This window comes from Mobula birostris, chromosome 18 (genome assembly GCF_030028105.1).
Source record: "Mobula birostris isolate sMobBir1 chromosome 18, sMobBir1.hap1, whole genome shotgun sequence".
Lineage (NCBI taxonomy): Eukaryota > Metazoa > Chordata > Chondrichthyes > Myliobatiformes > Myliobatidae > Mobula > Mobula birostris.
The window spans coordinates 70,351,202-70,379,066 of record NC_092387.1 but is presented as its reverse complement, the minus strand read 5'-3'; the positions used below and the strand labels follow the sequence as shown (position 1 = coordinate 70,379,066).

Sequence of the window (27,865 nt, the reverse complement as noted above, 5' to 3'; positions counted from 1 at the left end):
TTTACAGAAATTGTTTAACTGAAGCTCTGCACTCAACAATATCTCACTTCAGCAGAATAAACAATGAAACGGGTCACTTTGGTAATAAACACTTTTTATGGCTTCATTTAATATGTTCAAAAGCTTTCTTGATTTGATTTGTCATTTCATTTGCAAATAAAATTAACTTCAATGTGACAGAGATTTAGTGATTTATGATAGAGCAGCAGTACTGATTGCTGGCATTACCCCATGTAACTCTCTGCAAAACCTGGCAAAGCTTTAATCCAAAACTCAAAGAATTCAATCTAAAAGCTACATTTGGTGAAAAAAAATTTGCTGCAGTTATGCTTCACTGGGGCTGCCAGGCAGGCATTTGCCCCCAGTTACTTGCTCCCAAGAAGCCCCCAATCCTCCCACCAGCTTTTGACGTCATTTAAGGCAAGGATGTCTTTGTGCAGATGTCAGTTATCTACAATGTTTATCCAGTGATAGTGGATGGCGGGGGAGGCTTGGGGCAGGTTGTATTGAGGCTGGAGGTGGCCGGAGAGACCCTGGAGGGGGCTGGGGCTGGGGCCGGAGGGGGCCCGGAGAGACCCTGGAGGGGGAGTAGGACCCACGTGGAGCCCGTGAAGTAACCCAGACGGATATTGTGCCAGGGCGCATCCTCCAGTGCAGGGCCTGGACCCGGGTCGCGTGGCTACACACTGCACCGTGTGCCACAGGCATGTGCCATGCACTGGGACTTTGGCAAATGTGCTGAAATCACATGTTCCTGAACCCCAGTGAGCCTCTTACTCTCCTCCATGTTGGTTTCCTTCTGGGTATGGACAGAGTACCGACTGACCAATGAAGGACGACAGAGGAGGCTGCAGATGCTGGAATCCGGAGTAACAAACATTCTCTCTCCATAGACGCCGCTGGGCCCACAGAGTTCCTCCAGAAGACTGTGTAAGTGTTTTCAATGTCAGTATCTCCCGCCTCCTGTGTTTGTAATTTGAAGAATTTGCTCCATTTTTCAGTCTTTGCTTGATTGGTTCTAGCGAACACTTCTGTGAAGGAGATGGTTTGTCACTGTGAGTGGGCGGGAAAACGGGTGAATACTGAGTCAGGCAGGTTACAGGGGAGCATCAAAATCAAAAGTGCAGAAAGGTTTCAGGTAATGGGCCAAATGGCCTGTTGCTGGGACTCTGCAGCGTTTGAACTGTCTCAGCCCGTGGAAGGTGCAACCACTACAGCTTGAAGGCTAGGGTGACCCCATCACCAATGGCAAGCATGCTGACGTTCACCCGACTGTCCCTGGCGATCTTTTTGTTCAGTTCGTCAATGCTGAGTGTCTCTGCGTCATTTCCTGGGCTCAGTACACGGCCCCCCCACAGAACCTGTAGTGAAAGCACAGGTGAGTCACTCCACGGGAAAGGCAGAACCACTGCAGCCACTGTTCCTCTCCGAGTCTGAAATATTCCGAGTGAAGCACAGTGAGCCATTCCTCGGGGAAATGCACAGAATCTATCAGCACCAGAGAATTCAAATCAGTGCATGCTCTGGAGGGTGCACACGCACACACACACAAATTCAGACAAAAATACGCGCACACACACAGAGGTGCAGGCGCGCGCATGCATACGTACATATGCATGTGCATACACTTAAATGCAGACACACACGCTCCCGCGGTCCCACCCGAGGGTAGAGCTCTCTTGTTTCTGCTTTCGGATAATGTGCTGCAATAATACAACTGATTTCAGTGTTACCTCAGAACCCCAGAGACCCAGGTTCAATTCAAAACCTTGGGTGCTGTCTGCCCCCTGCCCCCTCTCATCAACCCCACAGCCCCCTTTACTGGCCAGTGTTTATGGACACTGTGTACTTACATTGTCAATTGCGATTATTCCTCCTTTGCGGGTAAGTTGTAGGCATTTCTCATAATATAAGCAATAATTCACCTTGTCGGCGTCTATGAAGGCAAAGTCGTAGGTCTCAGCCTCACCAGCCTGGAGAAGCTCATCTGTTGAGGAACCGGAGGGTTTATCAGGAGGTGAGTGACATTAACCAATGTGGCAGAGTGGTCACCGACACTGAGGAGCTCAGCCTGTGCGTTACCTGATGGGTTTACCGAGCTATGGTCACAGCCCAGTCAGTGACACATTCCACCCACCTCTCCAAGACACAGACAAGGCCAACATTGCCCTTGTGAAGGTGTGGGTGAACCATCATCCGAAACCACAGAGCTTCTGCTGACGGTTCTGGCGAGGGACCCCTGGTTCTGGGCCCATCGACAATGAGGGAGCTGGTACATCTCCAGAGAGAGAGGGCAGAGGAGAACTTGGAGGTGGTAGCGTTCCCATGTGCCTGCTGCTTTTGGCTAAGCTGGTAAAGATCAGGGGTTTAAGATGAACTTTGCCAAAGTTATTGGAGTTACACACCAAGGCTGTAAATGGAGAGGATTTTTCCTATAGTGGGTGATTCTAGGATGTGAGGGCACACCCTTAGAAAACAAGGATGTCCCTTTAGAACAGATGAGGAGGAATCTCTTTAGTCAGGGGGTGGTGAATCTGTGAAATTCATTACATTTGATTGCACATGTGTATGCACATGCGTCTGTGCATGTGCACGTGGGTGTTGGCGTGTGGCCAAGTGGTTAAGGCATTCATCTAGTGATTTGAAGGTTGCTAGTTCAAGCCTTGGCTGAGGCAGCGTGTCGTGTCTTTGAGCAAGGCACTTAACCACACATTGCTCTACGACAACACTGGTGCCAAGCTGTATGGGTCCTAATGCCCTTCCCTTGGACAACATCGGTGGTGTGGAGAGGGGAGACTTGCAGCATGGGCAACTGCCAGTCTTCCATACAACCTTGCCCAGGCCTGTGCCCTGGAAACCTTCCAAGGCGCAAATCCATGGTCTCATGAGACTAATAGATGCCTATATATTTGGTTGCGGAGGTCAAGTACATTTAAAGCAGAAATTGATAGGTTCTTTGTTAGTCAAGGTGTTGGGGGTTATAAGACCATAAGACATAGGAGCAGAATTAGGCCATTTGGCCCATCGACTCTGCTCTGCCGTTCAATCATGGGCTGATTCTTATTTTTTTCCCCACCTCAACCCCATTCCCTGGCCTTCTCCCTGTAACCTTTGATGCCGTGTCCAATCAAGAACCTATCTGTCTCTGCCTTAAATACACCCAACGACCTGGCCTCCACAGCTGCATGTGGTAACAAATTCTGCAAATTCACCACCTCTGGCTAAATATATTTCTCTGCATCTGTTTTAAATGAACATCCCTCTATCCTGAGGCTGTGCCCTCTTGTCCTAGACTCTCCCAGCATGGGAAACATCCTTTCCACAACTACTCCGTCTAGGCTTTTCAACATTCGAAGGGTTTCACTGAGATCCCCCCCACCTTCCTCAAAATTTCAGTGAGTACAGACCCAGAGCCATGAAACTTTCCTCATATGATAACCCTTTCATTCCCAATATCATCCTTGTGAACCTCCTCTGAACCCTCTCCAATGCCAGTACATCTTTTCTTAGATGAGGGGGCCCAAAACTGTTCAGAATACTCAAGGTGAGGCCTCACCAGTGCCTTATAAAGCCTCAGCATCACATCCCTGCTCTTGTATTCTAGACCTCTTCAAATCCATGCTAATATTGCATTTGCCTTCCTCACCACTGACTCAACCTGCAAGTTAACCTTAAAGGTGTTTTTCACAAGGACTCCCAAGTTCCCTTGCATCTCAGATTTTTGGATTTTCTCCATGTTTAGAAAATAGTCTGCACATTTCTACTACTAAAGTGCATGACCATGCATTTTCCAGCATTGTATTTCATTTGCCACTCTCTTTGCCATTTCTCCTAATTAAGTCCTACCTGTTTCCTCAATGCTACCTGCCCTCCACCAAACTTTGTATCATCTGCAAACTTGGCAACAAAGCCGTCTAATCCACCTAAACCATTTATATACAGCATAAAATGAAGCGGTCCCAGCACCAACTCCTGCAGAACACCACTAGTCACTGGTGGTCAACCAAACATTATCCTTTAATTCCCACTCACTGTTTCCTACAATCAGCCAATGCTCTAACCATGGTAGTAACTTTCCTGTAATACCATGGGCTCTTAACTTGGTAAGCATCCTCATGTGTGGCACCTTGTCAAAGGCCTTCTGAAAGTCCAAATACACAATGTTCACTGCATCCCCTTTATCTGTCCTACTTGTTATCTCCTCAACAAATTCCAACTTTCTTCCTATCAAATTTCAAGTTGAACTCAATCATATTGTGATCACTGGCTCCTAAGGGTTCTTTTACCTTAAGCTTCCTAATCACCTCCAATTCATTACATAACACCCAATCCAGTATAGCTGATCCCCTAGTAGACTCAACAACAAACTGCCCTAAAGAGCCATCTCGTAGGCATTCAACAAATTCACTTCCTTGAGATCCATTACCTACCTGATTTTCCCAATCGACCTGCATGTTAAACTCTCCCATGACTATGATAACATTGCTCTTTTGACTTGCCTTTTCTATTTCCTGCTGTAATCTGTGGTCCACATCCCAGCCATTGTTGGGAGGCTTGTAAATAACTGCCATCAGGGTCCTTTTACCCTTGCAGTTTCTTAACTTAACCTACACGGGTTCAACATCTTCCAATCCTATGTCACATCTTTTTACGGATTTGATGCTATTCTTTACCAGCAGAGCCATGCCACCCCCTCTGCCGACCTTCCTATCCCTCCGATATAACGTGTAACCTTGGACATTCAGCTCCCAACTACAACCATCCTTCAGCCATGATTGAGTGATGGCCACAACATCATACCTGAATCTGTCATAGTGCAACAATATCATCCACCTTATTTCTTATATTCCATGCATTGAGATGTAACATTTTAAGTGCTATATTTGCTATCCTTTCTGATTTTGCATCTCTAGTGCACTGATACTCACCCTGCTGGCTGCAATTTTATCCTATCATCTGCCTGCCCTTCCTGACAGTCTGACTGCATGCTATCTTTGCTTTTTTGCCATCTGTCCTATTCTGAGCCCCTCCATTCCAGTTCCCACAGCCCTTGCCAAATTAGTTTAAACCCTTCCCAACAGTTCGAACAAACCTGCCAGTGAGAATATTGGTCCCCTCGGGTTCAGGTGCAACCGTCACTTTTGTACAGGTCATACCTCCCCCAGAGGTGATCCTAATGATCCAAGAACCTGAAGCCCTGCCCCCTGCACCAGCTTCTCAACCACACATTTATCTGCCAAATCATCCTGTTTCTACCCTCACTAACATATGACACAGGCAGCAATCCAGAAATTACTATACTGGAGGTCCCGCTTCTCAGTTTTCTGCCTAGCTCTCTACATTCTCCCTTCAGGACCTCTTTGCTTTTCCTTCCCAAGTCATTGGTACCAAAATACAGTAAACCAAGACATCTGGCTGCTCCCACTCCCTCTTTAAAATGCTGTAGACGATGTCCCTGACCCTGGCACCTGGGTGTCCCATAGTGGGGAGAAGGCAGGAGAATGTGGTTGAGAGAGATAATAAATCAGCCATGATGGAATGGCAGAGCAGAGTCAATGGGCTGAATGGCCTCATTCTGCTCCTGTGTGCTATGGTCTTGTTGTTGGCCAGAGCAATGAGCTCAATATGGTCTCCAACCTGAAAGACGGGTTGAAAAGTAAAAGTCAGAAGATCCAGGGCCATCCTCTCCTCACACACTCTGTCCAGGACTTCCAATATTTAATAGGTTTCAAGGAGATCGCCACTTATTCTGAACTCCAGTGAGTATTGGCCCACAACCATCTCATGCTCTTCATCCTCCTGTTTCAGTTTAAGGAGATGGACAGGAGTCCAGTCATTTCCGGAACATTGGAAGCAGTAGCTGCCTGGGCACGGACTGGTATTTACATCCTCATAGCTTCTCCCACTGTGAGCGGTAAAGTAATCGAGTGAGTTACTGATGTACACCTCAAATACACAAATTAGTGTCTCTTTAAAAACTGTATGACCCCAAAGGTAAACAAGTTCTATTTAAAGCCCTGAAGTTTGCCTAAAACACTCACAGACCTCGCTCAAAGAAGAGAAAATCGACAGAGGCTGGAAATCCAAGCTGAGCCACGAGGTCTGCTCATCAAACCACGCTGCTCGACAACGGTAATTTCAAGCTTGTGGATTATATCATCATTATTTTGAATGAAAACTGATTTCAAAACACATTCAAAATAAAAGCTTATCAATACTACCTGAGTGACTTCATAACCCAATCTTTATTTATTAATCTGTAAAATGTTTAAACAGCTAATTTGTTTCCATTTTGGGTGAACTGATCACCTGATGTACCTTGCTGGTTGCCAGAGATCCCACAGAACAGAGCCTTGGGACCTGATGGAATTTATGGCAACCTTTTTCCAAGGATAACATGTTGCCCAGCTGCTCTCAGAGTGAGGAACGTAAAAGAAAGATCTGGACAACGTTCTCACTGGCAAGTTATCAGAATGTCACCATCAAGCAGTGTGCCCTGGAACTTGTTGGCTTGTGGCAGAAGTATATTGCAATACATAATCTTAATAGCCTATCAATCATAACAAGTATATATTTAAAATGGAGGCTAAATTAAACAAGTAGTGCAAAAAGAGGGAAAAATGCTGAGGTTTGAAAGGTTATTTATTGATGAGATGTGTGTGTCACCAGAACAACTCCAACTCCTACCACCCCATCCAGACTGTAACCTCGACCCCCACGCCACCCGGCCCCGTCCAGACTGTAACCTCGACCCCTACTGCCCGGCCCCATCCAGACTGTAACCTCGACCCCCACGCCACCCGGCCCCGTCCAGGCTGTGACCTCGACCCCCACGCCACCCGGCCCCGTCCAGACTGTGACCTCGACCCCCACGCCACCCGGCCCCGTCCAGGCTGTGACCTCGACCCCCACGCCACCCGGCCCCGTCCAGGCTGTGACCTCGACCCCCACGCCACCCGGCCCCGTCCAGGCTGTGACCTCGACCCCCACGCCACCCGGCCCCGTCCAGACTGTGACCTCGACCCCCACGCCACCCGGCCCCGTCCAGACTGTGACCTCGACCCCCACGCCACCCGGCCCCGTCCAGACTGTGACCTCGACCCCCACGCCACCCGGCCCCGTCCAGACTGTGACCTCGACCCCCACGCCACCCGGCCCCGTCCAGGCTGTGACCTCGACCCCCACGCCACCCGGCCCCGTCCAGGCTGTGACCTCGACCCCCACGCCACCCGGCCCCGTCCAGGCTGTGACCTCGACCCCCACGCCACCCGGCCCCGTCCAGGCTGTGACCTCGACCCCCACGCCACCCGGCCCCGTTCAGGCTGTGACCTCGACCCCCACGCCACCCGGCCCCGTCCAGGCTGTGACCTCGACCCCCACGCCACCCGGCCCCGTCCAGGCTGTGACCTCGACCCCCACGCCACCCGGCCCCGTCCAGGCTGTGACCTCGACCCCCACGCCACCCGGCCCCGTCCAGGCTGTAACCTCGACCCCCACGCCACCCGGCCCCATCCAGACTGTAACCTCGACCCCCACGCCACCCGGCCCCGTCCAGACTGTAACCTCGACCCCTACTGCCCGGCCCCGTCCAGGCTGTAACCTCGACCCCTACTGCCCGGCCCCGTCCAGGCTGTAACCTCGACCCCTACTGCCCGGCCCCGTCCAGGCTGTAACCTCGACCCCCACGCCACCCGGCCCCGTCTAGGCTGTAACCTCGACCCCCACGCCACCCGGCCCCGTCCAGGCTATAACCTCGACCCCTACTGCCCGTCCAGGCTGTAACCTCGACCCCCACGCCACCCGGCCCCGTCCAGACTGTAACCTCGACCCCCACGCCACCCGGCCCCGTCCAGGCTGTGACCTCGACCCCCACGCCACCCGGCCCCGTCCAGACTGTGACCTCGACCCCCACGCCACCCGGCCCCGTCCAGGCTGTAACCTCGACCCCCACGCCACCCGGCCCCGTCCAGGCTGTAACCTCGACCCCCACGCCACCCGGCCCCGTCCAGACTGTAACCTCGACCCCTACTGCCCGGCCCCGTCCAGGCTGTAACCTCGACCCCCACGCCACCCGGCCCCGTCCAGGCTGTAACCTCGACCCCCACGCCACCCGGCCCCGTCTAGGCTGCGAGTCAGACCCCTGCAGCCCGGCCCCGTCCAGGCTATCCTGATCCAAGTGTTGTTCCAGCACTGAAGAAACCCAAGAGTGAGCATTTGATCTGGTGAGTACCCTTAGACCCAGGAAGACTTCCTTCCCTGAAGACTATTTATGAACCAGACTGGATTCTATTGTAATGTAAAAGTTTCATGGTTATCACCTTTAACAATATGTACTTGTTTCTGCATTGTGGTGGCTGACTGGGTTTGAAGCAGTTGGCTCCCTGTGCAGAGGATCGGAGCTTCTGATGGAGGGGTTAGGGCATGGACTGTTTCCTTCTTTTTCAATATTTTTATTATTTCAATATTGTTTTATTTCCCTGAGCAGACCACCCTGAGCAAACACTCAGCCGCCCTGTCTGAAAATTAATTTCCCCACTTTCTAACCGGGTAGATCAAAGATATCTAGTACACATCCTGATTACGTTTATGACTATTCAGATCAGTGATCCTGTCTGCTATATCCACATTTTTCAGTGGCTCTAAATTTCCAATAAATCTTAAAAAAAAAATAACATAAGGCCATCAATGGATCGCGTCTCCCTGCTCGGTGGATCTCATTAAGGTCTGCTGAGAGCTCAGTGGGCCAGGGCCAACGACACGGAGACACCAGGGTGGAGGAGCCATGACTCCCAAGAGCACAGTGGGCAGGGAATGGCTCTCACTGGGAGAGGCGGACTCTGGTTCAATTCAAATGCTCCTGGTAAGTGCTGTCCTGAGGCTGATGTCCATCTGAGGCACTGGCTCTGGCGGACCGGTGAGGTGGGAGAAAGCTCGGGCAGTAACTGCCATCAAGTCCAATCACACTGCTTTCTCTCAAGTGTTTGTACGTTCTCCTCGTGATTGTGTGGGTTTGCTCCAGTTTCCTCTCACAGTCCAAAGACATCCGGGTTGCGGGTATGTTATGTTGGTGCTGGAAGCGTGGTGACTCTTGCAGGCTGTCCCAGCACACCTTCATACTGTGATCATTATCATGAACAATGAATTTCACTGTATATTTCAATGTTCATGTGACAAATAAAACTAACCTTCATCTTAAAGCAGTGGATTTGACACTGGTGGTGGGACAGTCAGCAGATCCCTACAACCACACCGTCTGTGTGTTGCCCCACACCAGTCCAGGGCTGTCAGCATGACCCCAGGATAAGCATCTGGCTGTACATCAGTACAGACTGCTGTGTCCTCCCCCCACCTACAGTCCATCGGGGGCTGGGTTTCTACTGAGCCAGGGTAAGAGTGGCATCACATTCTATTCACAGCGTGGGCACATGCCTCACTCAAACACGAGCAGTCAGTCCTAGACTGGGCTGGGATTCTTACAGGGAGTGGAACCTGTTCAATTTACAAACTGATGGGCTTCAGGGCAATCGTCATACATGCCAGAAAAACACTAGATCCTTTTTCTTCTCAAAGTGATTAATGGCAATGGGCTTCGTGGCAATAGCTTCATATTTTGGGGAAGATCATACAATGAGGCCGATGTAGTTTCAATTAACAAGCTGAAAATTAATCTTCAACTCAATTTGAAATTCTAAAATAACAAATTATGATTAATTAGCAAAAACAACCACAGGTTAATTCCAAACAATTAACAGTTTAAAGGACTGGAATCTCCTTGCCTTGTGTATTCAGGTAATTAGTCTGAGGGATTTTTACTATGAATTCATGCCAGTCCTACAGTTTCTGACTTACTGCTCATTCCACAAATTTTAGGACAACTAACTCATACAAAAGGGGCGTGTCAGAAGGCGGAGCAGACCACCAGGAAATGACATCAATGGTGCCTCAAGCCAATCAGTGCAAACTGCCTCTGACTGACACGAGCTCCACCTGCAGTCAGCATACCGCTATTCCCAGTGTCACCTTGTTGGAAACAAGGGGATAAATTCTTCAAGGCACAGTGTCAACTCGCTACATTTATGTGCTGGGAGTCCCTGCCCTGCAGCGCAGCGTATCAGATCTGTGATCCGGACACCTTGATACAGTTCCAGGGAGCAGAAAACTTCAATTGTTAATTGATTCAGAGGTATACCTGGAACTTAACAAAACATTGTCAACTTGAAACTTCTAGATACTATAGAAACAGTCACAACACGCTGGAGGAACTCAGCAGGTCGGGCAGCATCTGTGGAAAAGATTGGTCGACGTTTCGGGCCGGAACCCTTCGTCAGGACTGTAGGGGGAAGGGGCAGAGGCCCTATAAAGAAGGTGGGGGGAGAGTGGGAAGGAGAAGGCTGGTAGGTTCCAGGTGAAAAACCAGTAAGGGGAAAGATAAAGGGGTGGGGGAATGGAGGCAGGGAGGGGATAGGCAGGAAAGATGAAGGAAGAATAGGGGAAAACACAATGGGTAGTAGAAGGAGGCAGAACCAAGAGGGAGCAGCTGGGGGAAGGGGCAGAGTGAAACTGGGATAGAGGAAGGGAGGGGGAGGGAATTACCAGAAGTTGGAGAATTTTATGTTCATACCAAGGGGCTGGAGACTACCTAGACGGTATATGAGGTGTGGCTCCTCCAACCTGAGTTTAGCCTCATCATGGCAGTAGAGGAGGCCATGTATGGAAATATCTGAATGGGAGTGGGAAGCAGAGTTGCAGTGGGTGGTTACTGGGAGATCCTGTCTGTTGTGGCAGACGGAGCGGAGGTGCTCGACGAAGCGGTCCCCCAATCTGCGATATGTCCATACATGGCCTCCTCTACTGCCGTGATGAGGCTAAACTCAGGTTGGAGGAGCAACACCTCATATACCGTCTAGGTAGTCTCCAGCCCCTTGGTATGAACATAGAATTCTCCAACTTCTGGTAATTCCCTCCCCCTCCCTTCCTCTATCCCTATGTCTCTCTGCCCCCTCCCCCAGCTGCCTATCACCTCCCTCATGGTCCCACCTCCTTCTACTACCCATTGTGTTTTCCCCTATTCTTTCTTCACCTTTCCTGCCTATCACTTCCCTGCTTCCCCTCCCCCACCCCTTTATCTTTCCCCTTACTGGTTTTTCACCTGGAACCTACCAGCCTTCTCCTTCCCACCCCCCCCACCTTCTTTATAGGGCCTCTGCCCCTTCCCCCTACAGTCCTGACGAAGGGTTCCGGCCCAAAACGTCGACCGACCTTTTCCACGGATGCTGCCCGACCTGCTGAGTTCCTCCAGCATGTTGTGAGTGTTGCTTTGACCCCAGCATCTGCAGAGTATTTTGTGTTTAGATACTATAGAATCCTGCCTGGTTCATGAATACTTTCCTGGGATCCTCAGTCTTAAATCAATCCATCCCCTTCTCCCTCCATCAGAAGCTGAGATCCTCTGTGTATGGAGCTTACTTCCTGCTGCTCAGGCTCAGCCAACCTCTGCTATGCAGTAACCAGTCGATATGTTAACCATGAAACTTCTAGATTGCAATAGAATCCCATCTGGTTCTTGAATACTCTCCAGGGTCTTGCAGTACTCTCTAGATTGTGTGTTCACTCTTGGTTTTGTTAGGTCCTGGAAGACCACTCAGATCAGTGCAGTTTGGGCTGGACAGGGGCCTGGGCCTGGTCATTTACAGAAGGCAGGTACTCTGTACACACAACCCAGAATCAGAGCAGAAGTCTATTCAGCCCCTTGAGCCTGATTCCTCACTCAATACCTTCCATCTCAAAACACCTTTTCCTGCCTTCTCTCTCTATTCCCGATGTCCCTCTGTCTCCGTTTGAAACAGTATCAATGACTGAGTTTTCCCAGCACTCCAAGGTCCAGATTTTCACAGATTCACACCCACCCACCCACCACCCAACAGATTTTTCCTTGTCTCTCTCTCAAGTCTGTGAACTCCTGGGATAGGAGAAGCTATTCACTCTGAATCTGCTCAACAGTTCTGTACATTTCACTTTTCCAAGTTCTAGAGAATAAATGGATCATCTCCCCAACCTTCCCTCCGGGACCTGCAGCTGGTCCGGAAACTTTCTCTGCATTCCCATGGCAAGTAAATTATTTTCGGGTAATATGACCAAAATTGCAGATGCTATTCCAAAAGCATTTTCAAACAAGGTCTTGTATAATCATAGGAGATATCCTTCCTCTTGTATACAAGAGCCCTACAAGCGCACGACACACATTACTGATACTCATTGGGAGCACAGCTGGACAGGAGGTTCCATGGCAGGTGTCGAGTGCATGGGCAGTTAGACTGGAGGCTGTCTTGCAGTCTGGGTTCAACATCTCCAGGCCCAGTGGTAAATGTGAAGCCCACCCATCCACACTGACACGGTTGGGTTTTGGATCAACAGCAATGAGGTCCACAGAGTGACCTGAGCTTCTGAAGGGACTGCCCTGTGGGAAAGTGGCTCCCTGACCTGATCACCCACTCACCTTGCCTCTGGGAGAGAATTCTGGTCCAAAAACAACCAGACGTTTGCAGGATTTTAGTACATTCACTGTTACTCCCTCTCTGGTGTGGGACTTACTCACCAAGTGTCTCTGAGGCTGGTTTAATGCGAAGGTCAATCTTATGTTCCACTCCAGCCTGCAATCGACACATCACACGATAAGTGAACAATACCACAGGTGAGGTGCAGCCCTGTCTGAGACACTGAGGACACAGGAGTTCTGTGCTGGGACCACAGCCTCATTCTGTCACTCACCTGGCGCAGAGCTTCCCAAACTGAGGGCCACAGACCGCTCGGTTAATGGTAGAATTCCATGCCCTGCCTTAGTGGCTGGGATCACTGGTCACCCTCCCACAGCAAGGCAGGGGTGCTGAGGTCCGCAGCCATCAATACCAGAGATTTACCAGATCCACTGACCCTGATTCCCACACTTCCATTCCCCCCAATTCAAAGGGAATTCATTATGGTGGACATCAGTAAGTTGGGAGCTTGACATGTGAACAGTATCAGGGCCTGAATGAGGCTCAGGGCTGCACAGAATGTTGGAGATAGGGTTGTGGTGGTGTTCGGGGTGAGGGAGAGGCAGATAACCCACTCACGGGGCCAGGCCTTCTGGTTACCACGGTCATCTCACACTCCCCTCCCATCTTAAACTGCCCCATTCCCCACTCCCCCTGACCACCCACACAACTCACCTTCTCATCCGCTGTAAGGAAAGGGTTAAATACAATTCATCCTTGGCTTATTTCTTTATTTAGAAATAGTGCAGAACATCCCCTTCTAGTTAGAGTCTCATCACACCAGCAGCCCCCAACAGCCCCGATTTAACGTGAACCTAATCACCAGACAAGAAACAAAGACCAACTAGCCTACTCGGTATGTCTTTGGAGTGTGGGAGGAAAACAGAGCCGGAGAAAACACACGCATTCCCTGGGAAGGACATACAGAGACACCTTACAAATAAAACCAACAGGGGAGATCAGGAACAGGTGGTCAGGAATGGAGAGATCGGGAAGGGAGAGACTGGGACCCGGGGGGGGGGGGGTTGTTAGGAATGGGGAGTGGGGGGACAAGACCACAGAGAGAAGTGGTGGGAGATCAGGGACCGGGAATGGGGGGAATGGAGCAGGGAGCGGGTGGGGGAGGGGGAGACTGGGAGCCGGGAGTTGTGCAACCCCCTTCTCCACAAGCATACACACTCTCTGAAGGGACAATTAGTTTGAAAACCAGTTACACAAAAATGTTTACTCTTTGAAGGTAACCTCGTTTTAATTGAAATCTCTTCTCACCTCGCTCCAAAATGGTTTCCCAATGTTGGCAAAGTCCATATCGATGTCGCAGGCAACGACCACGCCGTCAGCTGGCAGTGTCAGGGCCATGTTCAGCGTGTTGTATCCGGTGTAGACTCCTGAGGAAACAGCACAAACTCAAGACCATCGCCACCAAACTGGCCAAGGCAAGACAAAGGAAAGCTACTCCCCTGTTCTGTAGGATTGGGGTCAGTGCATTACAGAGTGCTCTCTACACTGCCAGTGTGATCAACCTCAGAGTCCACTGCTCCGTTAGTCCTAGCTTCAGACCGCCAGGCTGCTGGACCTTAGTGCCCACTGCCCTCTCCATTCCAGCTTCAGACCATCAGTGTGCCAGCCCTCCGAGTTCACTGTCCCATCAGTCCCAGCTTCAGATTGACCGTTGCCTCATCAGCTTCAGACTGTCAAAGCCATAGACCTCAAAGTCTGCTGTCCTGGCTTATGAAGGGACTTAATGATTTATTTTTACAATTATTTTCCATCAGTTCCTTACCTGTGACCCACAGCTGTGGGGACACTGCTCTGTACAACCTACAGAAAGTAGTTGGCAGTCTCTGAGATTGTCTTCCATTTAAATATATTCCAAAGCCACTGTCGAAACTCAACACCCTCATTCCTATGACAATACTGTCTGCCACCTAACCAGCTCAGCTCTCCCCCTCAGCTGAGCACAGCCCAGGAAAACTCCACTCACCTCCACTCGGGTAATCTTGCCCCTATCCTCTCCCTTTGCAGCTGAGCCCGTCCTACTCATTGACTGTCCACAGTGGCCCCTCCCAGCGTGACAATGGAGTCCCTCACTCTCTGCAACTGCTTCACGAGGAGGTAACCTCCTTTCCTCAGGAGGATTACGAGGACCTTTTATTCACACTTGCAATGGCTACTTTTCAACAAGATTCAAGTTTCTTTGATGTCAGCTCCTGTACACAAGTGTAAAGGAGAATGAAGCATCTGTTACTCCAAATCTGATGCAGCACAAAAAAAAAAGATAAAGAACACAATAATAAAGAAAAAAAATGTAAATATTGATCAGCCTTACTGCTCGGGGAAAGTGCCTGTCTTGGTGTGGATGCTACGTGGCCTCTTACCCGTTGGGAGTGGAATACACAGTCCACGAGCAGCATGGGTGGGATGATAGGTGCAAAGGAGGGGAGCCCACGATCTGTGACAACAACCTTAAATACTTGCTGGTGGGATCAGAGGGTCAGGCAGCCTCCATGGAGAGTCAACATTTCAACTGAGACCCTTCATCCAGACTGGAAGTGCAGAGGAGAGATAGCTGGTATGAAGAGCTGGAGCAAGAGCTGGCAGGTGATGGGGAATGGGAGCAGAAATAGCAATAGTGACAGCTGAGGAGACAATCCCTTGAAGAATCTCTGCTCATATTGCTTTAATTCAACTGGATCTTGTCTCATGTCTGGTGACCCACAGTGACGGGCAACAGGCAGCTCCTGTGGCAGGCTTCTCAGGTGGGACTCACCTATTTCAATAACCTTCTTGGCCTTGATGAGAGTGGCCAGGTTTGCCAGGAGCTGAGCTTCCTCACACGCCACCATCATTAAATAATTCTGATCCTCTAGAGTCCGCTGGAGAAGAATTGCAGAAGATGCTGAGTGAGAGGGGTTAATTATTTTAAAATTTGTTTTGTGTTCTTTCCTGATTCATCTCAGGGCATTTACAAACAAAGGGAGGCACCGCACACGTTCTAAATACAAGAAAACACTTTATTAGAACTGCAATACAAAGAAAGATAAATGTCTACAGTAATCAAAATACTTATCGTTCACTAAATAAGCTAACTTGCAGAATGTTGACAAACTTTATGCAGCCTTCCCACCGCCCCCACCAACCTCTATACGTACTTGTCCCGTCTTCTCCAGATCTTAGCACCAACCAAAGTTATGATCTAGCCTAAAACAGCTTCACCAAGAAAGTGCCCTTTTTATACTCTTTAAGCATAATACAGTTATCACCCCAGTACTGTTCCATCCCTTAGTGGTACCAGATGCACACCCTCTTCAGGCCAGACACACAATGTAGGAAAGTAAACACAACAGGAGAAAGACATTCCTTATCTAATCACAGGGAGGTACACTCCTGCACAGCTCCAAACTTTCACATTCCCTTGCCTTCCTTTCCCCTCCCTCCGGGTAGTGGCTAGGACAATCGCTTTACAATGCTACTGAAGCTGGCAATTCTTGCTGCAGTCTAAGGAGTTTGTACATTCTCCCCATGACCTGTGGGTCTCCTCCGTATTCTCTGGTTTCTTCCACAGTCCAAAGACACGCAGGTTATGATTAGTAAATCGTGGACACGCAGGTTATGATTAGTAGATCATGGACATGCAGGTTATGATTAGTAAATCGTGGACACGCAGGTTATGATTAGTAAATCATGGACATGCAGGTTATGATTAGTAAATTGTGGACGTGCTATGTTGTGGACATGATTAGTAAATCGTGAACACACAGGTTATGATTAGTAAGTGGTGGACACACTATGTTGGTGCTAGAAGCATGGGGACATCGGTGGGCTGCCCCCAGCACACCTTCATACTGTATTGATCCTTGACGCCAACAACACATTTCACTGTATGTTTCAATGTACATGTGGCGAATATTGTTAATCTTTTTATCTTCTTCAACTTCTCTAAAACAGAAGTTACTAATCCCAAAGCCATTCCCCCAGTAACTGGCTCCCCCTGGGAGGGGAAGGGGTGCATACCCAGCCCAGAGATGTCAACCAACTTCCTTCACCTGACAGTCTCCCTGTAACCGTGGCCCATCTTACACCCTGTCTTGCGTCTGACAGGGTAGTTACCGAAGGGGTAACCATCACTGCTTTTCACTGACCTGCTTCAGCTTTTGCAGCACAGGATGTTCCCGCAGGGAATTCTGTAGGACGTATTTCGTCAAAGGATCATCTTTGGCACCTCCGTGACTCGTAAAAGACCTTCCGTGAGACTGAGAAAAGTACCTCTTCCCTGAAGGAAAGACAGAGCAGTTCTGAATTAATCCAAAAGCATGCAAATATTAACTTGACAAATCCCAAGGTGTGAACAGAAATACAGATAATAGTGGTACAGTAATAAACATGCTTAACAATATAATCTCATAAACCAATAGACATCGGTGAAAAACACTTCCTACAGAACAAAACCCAATAGCATGAATGGCAGCAACGTTTCACTACCAGATGAATCCAATACCTCCTATGCCCGCTTTGAAAAGGAGAAAATAACTGCAGCTGTGAAGATCCCTGCTGCACCTGATGACCCTGTGATCTCTGTCTCAGAGGCGGATGTTACATAGAAACATAGAAAATAGGTGCAGGAGTAGGCCATTCAGCCCTTCGAGCCTGCATCGCCATTTATTATGATCATGGCTGATCATCCAACTCAGAACCCTGCCCCAGCCTTCCCTCCATACCCCCTGATCCCCGTAGCCACAAGGGCCATATCTAACTCCCTCTTAAATATAGCCAATGAACTGGCCTCAGCTGTTTCCTGTGGCAGAGAATTCCACAGATTCACCACTCTCTGTGTGAAGAAGTTTTTCCTAATCTCAGTCCTAAAAGGCTTCCCCCTTATCCTCAAACTGTGACCCCTCGTTCTGTTAGACTGTCTTTAAAGAGAGTGAACACTTGCAAGGCAGGAGGTCCCGATGGAGTACTTGCTAAGGCTCTGAAAACTTGTGCCAACCAACTGGTAGGAGAATTCAAGGACATTTTCAACCTCTCAATGCTACAGGCAGAAGTTCCCACTTGCTTCACATATTAGTGCCTAACAAGAAGAATGTGAGCCCGGTAGCACTCACATCCACAGTGATGAAATGCTTTGAGAGGTTGATTATGACTAGACTGAACTCCTGCCTCAGCAAGAACCTGGACCCTCTGCAATTTGCCTATGGCCACAGTAGGTCAATGGCAGGTGCAATCTCAATGGCTCTTCACATGGCTTTAGACCACCTGGACAACGCAAACACCTACATCAGGATGCTGTTCATCGACTATAGCTCAACATTTAATACCACAATCTCACATTTCATTCCCACAATCCTGATTGAGAAGTTGCAGAACCTGGGCCTCTGTACCTCCCTCTGCAAATGGGTCCTCAACTTCCTAATCGGAAGACCACAATCTGTACGGATTGGTGATAACATCTCCTCCTCACAGACGATCAACACTGGCGCACCTCAGGGGTGTGTGCTTAGCCCACTACTGTACTCTCTCTATACCCAGGACTGTGTGGCTAGGCACAGCTCAAACACCATCTATAAACTTGCTGATGATACATCCGTTGTTGGCAGAATCTCAGGTGGACGAAAGGGAGTACAGGAGCGAGATATGCCAACTAGTGGAGTGGTGTCGCAGCAACAACCTTATACTCAGCGTTAATAAGATGAAAGAGCTGATTGTGGACTTCAGGAAGGGTAAGACAAAGGAACACATACCGATCCTCAGAGGGATAAGTGGAGAGAGGGAGGAATTTCAAGTTCCTGGATGTCAAGATCTCTGAGGACCTAACCTGGTCCCAACATATCGATGCAGCTATAAAGAAGGCAAGACAGTGACTATACCATTTGAAGAGATTTGAAATGTCAACAAAAATACTCAAACTTCTACAGCTGTATGTAGGAGAGCATTCTGACAGGCAGCATCACTGTTTGGTATCAGGTAGGGGAGGCTACTGCACAGGACTGAGAGAAATGACAGAGGGTCGGAAAGGGTACTAGTACAAAGTACCAGGACATCTTCAAGGAGTGGTGTCTCAGAAAAGCAGCATCAAGGCACACAGTCAACAATTCAGGAACAGCTTCATACCCTCCGCCATCCAATTCTTAAAAGGACATTGAACTCATGAACACTCCCTCACTTTATTAATACATATTTCTGTTTTTGCATGATTTTAATCTATTCAATATATAGAACCACAAAACACTACAGCACAGAAAGCAGGCCATTTGGCCCTTCTAATCTGTGCCAAAACTTTATTCCACTAGTCCCATTGACTTGCATCTAGTCCATAACCCTCCAGACCTCTCCCATCCATGTACCTATCTAATTTATTCTTAAAACTTAAGAGTGAGCCCGCATTTACGCCAGATTTCAGCTCATTCCACACTCCCACCACTCTCTGAGTAAAGAAGTTCCCCCTAAACCTTTCCCCTTTCACCCTAAAGCTATGTTCTCTCGTATTTATCTCTCCTGGTCTAAGTGGAAAGAGCTTATTCACATTTACTCTGTCTATACCCCCTCACAATTTTGTAACCCTCTATCAAATCTCCCCTCATTCTTCTATACTCCAAGGAATAAAGTCCTAATCTGTTCAATCTTTCCCTGTAACTCAACTCCTGAAGACCTGGCAACATCCTCATAAATCTTCTCTGCACTCTTTCAATCTTACTGATATCCTTCCTATAGTTAGGTGACCAGAACTGCACACAATACTCCAAATTTGGCCTCACCAATATCTTATACAACCTCCCCATAACATCCCAACTCCTATACTCAATACTTTGATTTATGAATGCCAGGATGCCAAAAGCCTTCTTTGCCATCCTGTCCACCTATGATGCCACTTTCAGGGAACTATGTATCTGAACTCCCAGATCCCTTTGTTCCTCCGCACTCCTCAGTGCCCTACCATTTACTGTGTATGTTCTACCTTGATTTGCCCTTCCAAAATGCAGCACCTCACACTTGTCTGTATTAAGTTCCATCTGCCATTTTCTGGCCCATTTTTCCAGTTGGTCCAGATCCCTCTGCAAGCTTTGAAAGTCTTCTTTGCCATCCACAACGCCTCCAATCTTAGTGTCATCAGCAAACTTGTTGATCCAGTTTACCACATCATCTAGGTCATTGATATAGACAACAGACAACAATGGTCCCTGCACAGATCCGAGGCACACCACTAGTCACAGGCCTCCAGTCTGAGAAGTAATCATCCACTACCACTCCGTCTTCTCCCACACAGCCAATTTCAAATCCAGTTTACAACCTCTCCATGGATACCTAGTGTCTGAACCTTCTGAACTAACCTCCCATGTGGGACCTTGTCAAAGGCCTTACTAAAGTCCATGTAGACAACATCCACAGCCTTTCCTTCATCTACTTTCTTGGTAACCTCCTCGAAAAACTCTACAAGATTTGTTAAACACGATCTACCATACACAAAGCCATGCTGACTATCCTTAATCAGCCCTTGGCTGTCCAAGTACTTGTATATCTGATCTCTCAGAACACCTTCCAATAATTTACCTACTACTGATGTAGGCTCATTGGTCTGTAATTATCTGGTTTACCTTTAGAGCCTTTTTTAAACAATGGAACAACATGAGCAACCCTCCAATCCTCCGGCATCGCACCCGTGGCTAAGGACATTTTAAATATTTCAGCCAAGGCCCCTGCAATTTCTACACTAGTCTCTCTCCAGGTCTGAGCAAATATCATGTCAGGCCCGGGGGATTTATCTACCTTTATTCACTGTAAGACAGCAAGCACCTCCTCCTCTTTAATCTCTATATGTTCCATGACACTACTGCTTGTTTCCCTTCCTTCCATATAACCTATGCCAATTTCCGGAGTAAATACTGATGCAAAACATCTGTTTAAGATCTCCCTCATCTCATGAAGCTCCACACATAGACAACCACTCTGATCTTCTAGGGGACCAATTTTGTCCCTTTCTATCCTTTTACTCTTAATATACTTGTAGAAACCCTTCGGGTTTACCTTCACATTATCTGCCAAAGCAACCTCATGTCTTCTTTTTGCCTTCCTGATTTCCTTCTTTAGTATTTTCTTACATTTTCTATACTCTTCAAGTACCTCATTTGTTCCTAGTTGCCTATACCTGCTATACACCTCTCTCTTTTTCTTAACCAGATTGCCAATATCCCTGGAAAACCAAGGTTCCCTATGCCTGTTAAATTTGCCTTTAATCCTGGCAGGAAAATGCAAACTCTGCACTCTCAAAATTTCGCCTTTGAAGGCCTTCCCCTTACTGAACACATCCTTGCCAGAAAACAACTTATCCCAATCCACTCTTCCTAGGTCCTTTCTCATCTCCACAAAATTGGCCCTTCTCCAATTTAGAACCTCATCTCAAGGACCAAACCTATCCTTATCCGTAATTAACTTGAAACTAATGAAATTATGGTCACTGGACCCAAAATGTTCACCTACACATACTTCTGTTACCTGACCTGTCTGGTTTCCTAATAGGAGATCAAGTATTGCACCCTCTCTCACAGGTATCTCTATATATTGATTTAGGAAGTTTTCCTGAACACATTTGACAAACTCCAAGCCATCCAGCCCTTTCACAGTGTGGGAGTCCCAGTCAATATGTGGAAAGTTAAAATCCCCTATTACAACTTTCCGTTTCTTACATCGGTCTGCTATCTCTCTACAGATTTGCTCCTCCAATTCTCTCTGACTATTGGGCGGTCTATAATACAACTCTATTAGTGTGGTCGCACCTTTCCCGTTCCTCAGCTCCACCCATATGGCGTCTGTAGACGAGCCCTCCGGGCTGTCCTGTCTACACACAGCTGTGATATTCTCCCTGACTAGTAATGCCACTTCTCCCCCTTTCATCCCTCCCCCTCTATCACGTCTGAAACAACGGAACCCTGGAACATTAAGCTGCCAGTCCTGCCCCTCCTGCAACCAAGTCTCACTAATAGCAATAATGTCGTAATCCCACGTGCCAATCCACGCCCTGAGCTCATCTGCCTTACCTACAATACTCCTTGCATTGAAATAGATGCACCTGAGAACATTTCTATCACATACAAACCTTTGATTTCTGTCTATACATGCAGTCCTCACATGACATTTATCCTCCTCCACCTATCAGCTTTAACACTTTGGTTCCCCTCCCTCTACAAATCTAGTTTAAACCCCCTGGAGCAGCACTAGCAAACCTTCCCGCAAGGATGTTAGTCCCCCTCCAGTTCAGGTGCAACCCGTCCCGTCAGAACAGGTCCCACCTTCCCTGGAACAAGGCCCAATTGTCCAGAAACATGAAGCCCTCCCTCCTGCACCAACTCCTTTGCCACGTATTTAGCTGCATTATCTTCCTATTTCTAGCCTCACTATCATGTGGCACAGGTAGCAATCCTGAGATTGCAACCCTGGAGGTCCTGTCCTTCAACTTTGCACCTAGCTCCTTAAACTCTCTTTGCAGGACCTCCTCACTCTTCCTATCCATGTCATTGGTCCCTACATGGACCACAACATCCGGCTGCTCACCCTCCTTCCTGAGAATACCAAGAACTCGATCCGAGATATCGCGGACTCTGGCACCAGGGAGGGAACAGACCATCCGGGATTCTCGATCTCTTCAACAGAACCTCTTATCTGTCCCCCTATCGAATCCCCTATCACTACTGCCCTCCTCTTTTCCCTCCTTCCCTTCTGAGTTGAGGGTCCCATCTCGGTGCCAGAGATGTGACCACTACAACTTGTCCCTGGTAGGTCATCCCCATCAACAGTATCCAAAACGATGTACTTATTATTGATTGGAACGGCCACGGGGTGCTCTGCTCATTCTGTCTATTCCCCTTCCCTCTCCTGACAGTCACCCAGCTACCTGTCTCCTGACTCTTAGGGGTGACTATCTCCCTGAAACTCCTGTCTATTTCTGCCTCTGCCTCACGAATGATCTGAAGTTCATCCAGCTCCAGTTCCCTAACTCGGTTTGTCAGGAGCTGCAGCTGGACACACCTTTTACAGGTGTAGTCATCAGGGACAATTGTACTCACCCTGTCTTCCCACATACTGCAAACGGAGCACTCTACTGCCCGAACTGCTGCCTCCATTACCTACTCCTAAGTTAATTAAATTAATTAAAGGAACTTACCCAGCCTTAGCTCACTGGGAGCAGGCTCGTCCTCAGCCTCTGCTCGCCGAAGCCTCTCGAGCCAAAACCTCAAAGCTCCAGTCCTACTCTGAGCCACTCACACACTGGCTGCTCCTCTTCAGTTACCCCTCCTTTCATTTGTCCCTGCCAATTATCTCAGGTACTCACTCCCTCCAATCAACTAATCAGCACTCTGTTTAACCCTTCAGTTGCCCTCCACACTCCTTTTAAAGCACACTCCCCTCAGCTGCTTCCCAGCACTCAGCGCTCTCCCGAGCCCCTCGCTCCTCCTTCTGCTGCGAGGATCCCGCGATCACACTGTAATTTATTTCGTATGTACACTGTAACTTATTTCTTTCCTCCTTCTATATTATGTATTGCATTTTACTGCTGCTAAGTTAACAAATTTCACAACACATGCCGGTGATAATAAACCTGATTCGGAAAATAGTGCCCGAGATTCTGGGAACTCCAATTACAGAATAGGGCAAATGTGAATAATTTTGTAAAGCAACCTCAACCTTTGCATTTTCTCCTACAATTATTCCTCAGCCCAAGCTGTCCAAGTGTTACAGAAATGTTTGGAACTATGAGAGGCATAGGTAAGGTGGACAGTAACAGTCATTTCTGCAGGGTAGGAGAGCCCAAAGCCAGGAGGCCAAGGTTTAGAGAGGAGAAAGATTTAAAAAGGACCTGACGAGTAACTTTTCCATGCAGACAGTGGTGAATATATGGATTGAGCTGCCAGAGCAAGTGATCGAGGCAAGTACAATGATATTATTTAAGAAACACATGGTTAGGTACATGGTGCAAGGCCCCTCTCCCCCTTTTCTCCCCTCTTTCCTTGCTCTATCCCTGTCCCTCCCCTCTTTCCTACTCTCCCCCTCCTTCTCTCTCATGTTCTCCCTGTTTCCCCTTCTCCCCCTTTTCCCTTCTTTCACTCAGGGGCGGGACCCACTGATGGTGGGGGTTGGAATGGGGATGGTGCCAATTCCCACTGTTAGCAGCTCTCTCCGCCCAGCCTGGACTGCAGTTGGAGCCGATGTGTGATCCAGTCAATCCCGGGGCCTAATCGCCACTACAGAGGGTTAATAATCACTTCCCCACTATGGCAGGGCCGAGGCAAGGCCTGTGTCCAACCTGGTGGGTGGGGAATGGGGGCTGGGGTGGTGCCAATACCTGCTGATGGCATTTATAGCCCTCCTGAGTTTGTAGATAGGACTGCCTGTCCGGTGGGAAACTACACACGACTGGTTTGTGTACAGATACTGAACGTCTTCATGAAGAATCATACCAGATGTCATATGAAGAGCGTTTGATGGCTCTGGGTCTGAATTCACTGGCATTCAGAAGAATAAGGGGTGACCTCATTGAAACCTATCGAGTGGTGAAAGACCTTGATAGAGTGGCTCCTGTATCTTATGGTTGATGGTTTCTTTCTCCACAGCTGCTGCCTGACCTGCTGAGTACCTCCAGGCTTCCCTATTTCAATCCTAGAATGGGTCCTACTGTGCATTTGCAACCTATCTTAGTACTAATTAGTTAGTGCATAGATCACAACATTCCTCCTTTCCTGAAAAATGAACTTCAAAGTATTAGTACACATTCGACTCACAGATTTGACCATTTCAATTCAACATATATTCTCTGATATGCATGACCATAACCAACACACTTAATGATAACTCTGGAACTGAAAACTTCATTTTCAACTTCCAACAGTTTTCATTGTTTCAAAACCCACAACTTAAAGCTCTACTTTACTACAAAACTGTTAAACTTCAGAGGTTGTTTTCTTATGCTCTTCTACCAGTATCTTTTTGCTTTCAATGTCTGGTAATGGCTCTTGCTCACTGTGAGCCTGAGCTTGCCTGTAACTGTCCATCATATTGTTCTCCTGTCCCAGTATCTCATTGTCAAATCCTTCAATTCCCTCCTGTTTGTCAAAAGTCTCTTGCATGTTGAACTTTTTTTTTAAAAATGTGTGGTGTTCCTTGTATATTGCACTCCGGTTGGAGATTCAACTACCACATGGAGAATTTATCCACTTTTTCTTGCTGAATAAGCACCATGTCCCCAACTTTTACAGTAGACTCTTGTGTGTCTCTGTGATCGTCTACATACAGCTTGTACTTTCCTTTCTGTTCTGTATCCCGATCTCATACTCCCAGTCCTGCTGTGTGTACCTTCTTGATGTCTGGTAACTTCCTCCTCAATTTGCAGTTGTAGAGAAGTTCAGCAGGACTTTTCCTTGTAGTGGCATGGTCCACACACCTTTCAATTGCATTTCTTCTATCTCACGCACGTCTGCTCTCACCCCATCCTCCCACCACCCTACGTACCAGGGACAGGGTTCCTCTTGTCCTCACCTACCACCCCACCAGCCTCTGCGTCCAGCACATAATTCTCCAAAACTTCTGCCACCTGCAGCGGGACCCCACCACCAAACATGTCTTTCCCTCCCCCCCCCCCCCCCCATTTTCTGCTTTCTGCAGGGAACGCTCCCTACGTGACTCCCTTATCAATTCATCTCTCCCCACTGGTCGCCCTCCTGGCACTTAGCCTTGCAAGCCAAAACAAGTGCTACACCTGCCCCTACACCATTCAGGGCCCCAAACAGTCCTTCCAGGTGAGGCGACACTTCACCTGTGAGTCTGTTGGGCTCATATACTGTGTCCGGTTCTCCGGTGTGGCTTCCTGTATATCGGTGAGATCCAATGTAGACTGGAAGGCCAGTGCACCGAGCACCTCCACTCTGTCCACAGAAAAAGTGCAATCTCCCAGTGACTAACCATTTTAATTCCACTTCCCATTCCGATGTGGCCTCCTCTGTTGTCACGATAAGTCCACACTCAGGTTGGAGGAACAACACCTTATATTCTTGTCTGGGTAGCCTCCAACCTGAGGGCATGAACATCGATTTCTTGAACTTCTGGTAATTCCCCCCCCTCAACTTTTCTTACTACCATGGCCTTCACTCCTCTATTAGATTCCCCCTTCTCCAGCCCTGTATCTCTTTTCACCAATCAACTTCCCAGCTCTTTACTTCACCCCTCCCCTCCGTTTCACCTACCACCTTCTGTTTCTCCTCCCCTCACCCACCTTTTAACTCTACTCATCTTTTTTTCTCCAGTCCTGCTGAAGGGTTGAGGCCTGAAATGTCAACTGTACTCTTTTCCATTGGCCTGCTGAGTTCCTCCAGCACTTTATCTGTGTTGTTCCGATTTCCAGCATCCGCAGATCTTCTCTTGTCCGTAAAACATTGGAAGTTTTGGATCTCAGATTTCTCCATTCTTATCAACTAACGTTGAACTTACTTTCAAAATCTGTATTCTATCACCATTGCGTATTGACTGCCTATCTTAGTACTCAATCTGACAGTGCATATATGACTCAACACTTCATGCTCTGAACAAGTCTTTATTTCTCACTCTCACTTCCAAGCTCCCTCACATCACCTGTTGTTCTGTGCCAGACTGATGACACCATCACTGTACTTGACAAATGTCAAACTCCATAACTAACCATAACATTTCAATACTGTACATGACAGGGCCCACACAGGACAACTGACTCCGGGCATGCACACAGAGACGGCAGTTAGTGCCTCAGGACGACTGCTTGGCAGGTTGCAATCATCGAGAGCACTAGATTGATTAGCTGAGGTGGTGTGAGGCTGCTTTCCCTCTCCTTCCCCCCTCTATCACACCCTCCCTCCCCCTCCTCTCTCACCCCCTCCCTCCCCCCTCCTCTCTCTCACCCCCTCCCTCCCCTCCTCCTCTCTCTCACCCCCTCCCTCCCCTCCTCCTCTCAGCCCCTCCCTCCCTCTCCCTCCCCTCCTCCTCTCAGCCCCTCCCTCCCTCACCCCCTCCCTCCCCATCTCTCCCCACCCCCTCCCTCCCCATCTCTCCCCCCATCTCTCCCCCATCTCTCACTCACCCCTCCTCTCTCACTCCTGTCACCCCCCCCCCTTTAACAGAAGTATAAAAGTTCATTTACTTGAACACGTGGCCAAGTGGTTAAGGCATTGGACTTGAGCAAGGCACTTAACCACACAGTGCTCTGCGACGACACCGCTGCCAAGCTGTACGGGTCCTAGTGCCCACCCCTTGGACAAAATTGGTGTCATGGAGAGGGGAGACTTGCAGCATGGGCAACTGCCGGTCTTCCATACAACCTTCCTGCGCCCTGGAGAGTGAAGACCTTCCAGGGGCAGATCCAAGGTCTCGCAAGACTAACGGATGCCTATCTCCTAAAAGTTTATTTACAACTCATATACACCAAGGTACAGACAATCTATATTTACAAAGACAGTAAGTATACTCAAAATATAATACAATATGGTCCCTACCGTCTATAAAACAGAGCCAAGTCGGAAAGGGGGCAGGCAGTCGGCCCGGGTAGCGCAGCCCTCCTTCCGCCACCGATAGACCGGCGGATGGCCCAGGGCCCCGTCAAGCCCCGTCACGACCCGAACTTGCCCGGAGACGAGGAGCGTGGGACCAGAATGGGAGAGTGGACAGCCGGACGGGGCGCCGGCGAACTTGCTCAGGCCCCATTGCCCGATGCAACCTCTTACCCCCCAGGTCCCCAGCGCACACCAGCACCCTGCGAGCACCGCTCCGCTGCCAGGTGCCAACATGGACCGGCCAGCAGGCGCGGTCACTCACTCACCCAGACCCACTGCTACAACCAAGCCCAGTCCGAGGCCCGTCACTCCGAGCACTTTCTGCAAGTTGCTCAAATCCATGGCGCAGTCTGACAAGAGGGGAAGCGGCGGCGGTCAGGACAAGGTCCAAGTGGGGAGACCGGGGCCGCCAATGGACTGCGTGCAGCTCGGACCTGGGGCGGGGCCAGTACCCGCTGTTGGCAGCCTTTCCCCGGCCGAGTCCAAACCGTAGTCAGGCCCATGGGTGCCAAGAAGGCGACCTCAGATTTTATGGGTGATCCAGCCAATCTTCGGGCAGACAGTGACCCGGGGTCTAATCGCCACTACAAGGGGATAGTAAATGCTCGCTCACTGCAGAAATGAAACCTTTTGTCATGAATGGCAGCGCTACTTCATTCGCAGACGGGCTCAAGGCCTTTTATGCTCGCTTTCAAAGGGAGAGTAAAACTAGGGCTGAAATGGCTAACACGAGAGGGCATAGTTTTAAGGTGCTAGGATGTAGGTACG

The 27,865-nt window shown here is 48.8% G+C and overlaps 1 protein-coding gene across 1 annotated transcript; it reads right to left on the bottom strand.

Moving 5' to 3' along the window:
- On the bottom strand, nt 1–27,474 carry LOC140211878 (catechol O-methyltransferase domain-containing protein 1-like). Its single transcript, XM_072282066.1, has 7 exons — nt 27,364–27,474; nt 16,676–16,806; nt 15,304–15,409; nt 13,803–13,921; nt 12,596–12,650; nt 1,854–1,987; nt 1–1,361 (listed from the first exon to the last, which is right to left on the bottom strand). The coding sequence occupies exons 1-7, from the start codon at nt 27,437–27,439 to the stop codon at nt 1,212–1,214; spliced, it is 771 nt and encodes a 256-aa protein (XP_072138167.1). The 5' UTR covers nt 27,440–27,474; the 3' UTR covers nt 1–1,211.
- Between the last annotated feature and the right edge of the window lie 391 nt (nt 27,475–27,865).

Coding starts and splice junctions, on each gene's coding strand:
- LOC140211878 (XM_072282066.1), bottom strand. CDS start 27,439: ATGGATTTGAGCAACTTGCAGAAAGTGCTCGGAGTGACGGGCCTCGGA. Junction 15,410..16,675: donor TGCTGCAAAAGCTGAAGCAG/GTCAGTGAAAAG, acceptor ATTCTTCTCCAG/CGGACTCTAGAGGATCAGAA. Junction 12,651..13,802: donor GGAAACCATTTTGGAGCGAG/GTGAGAAGAGAT, acceptor TGTCGATTGCAG/GCTGGAGTGGAACATAAGAT.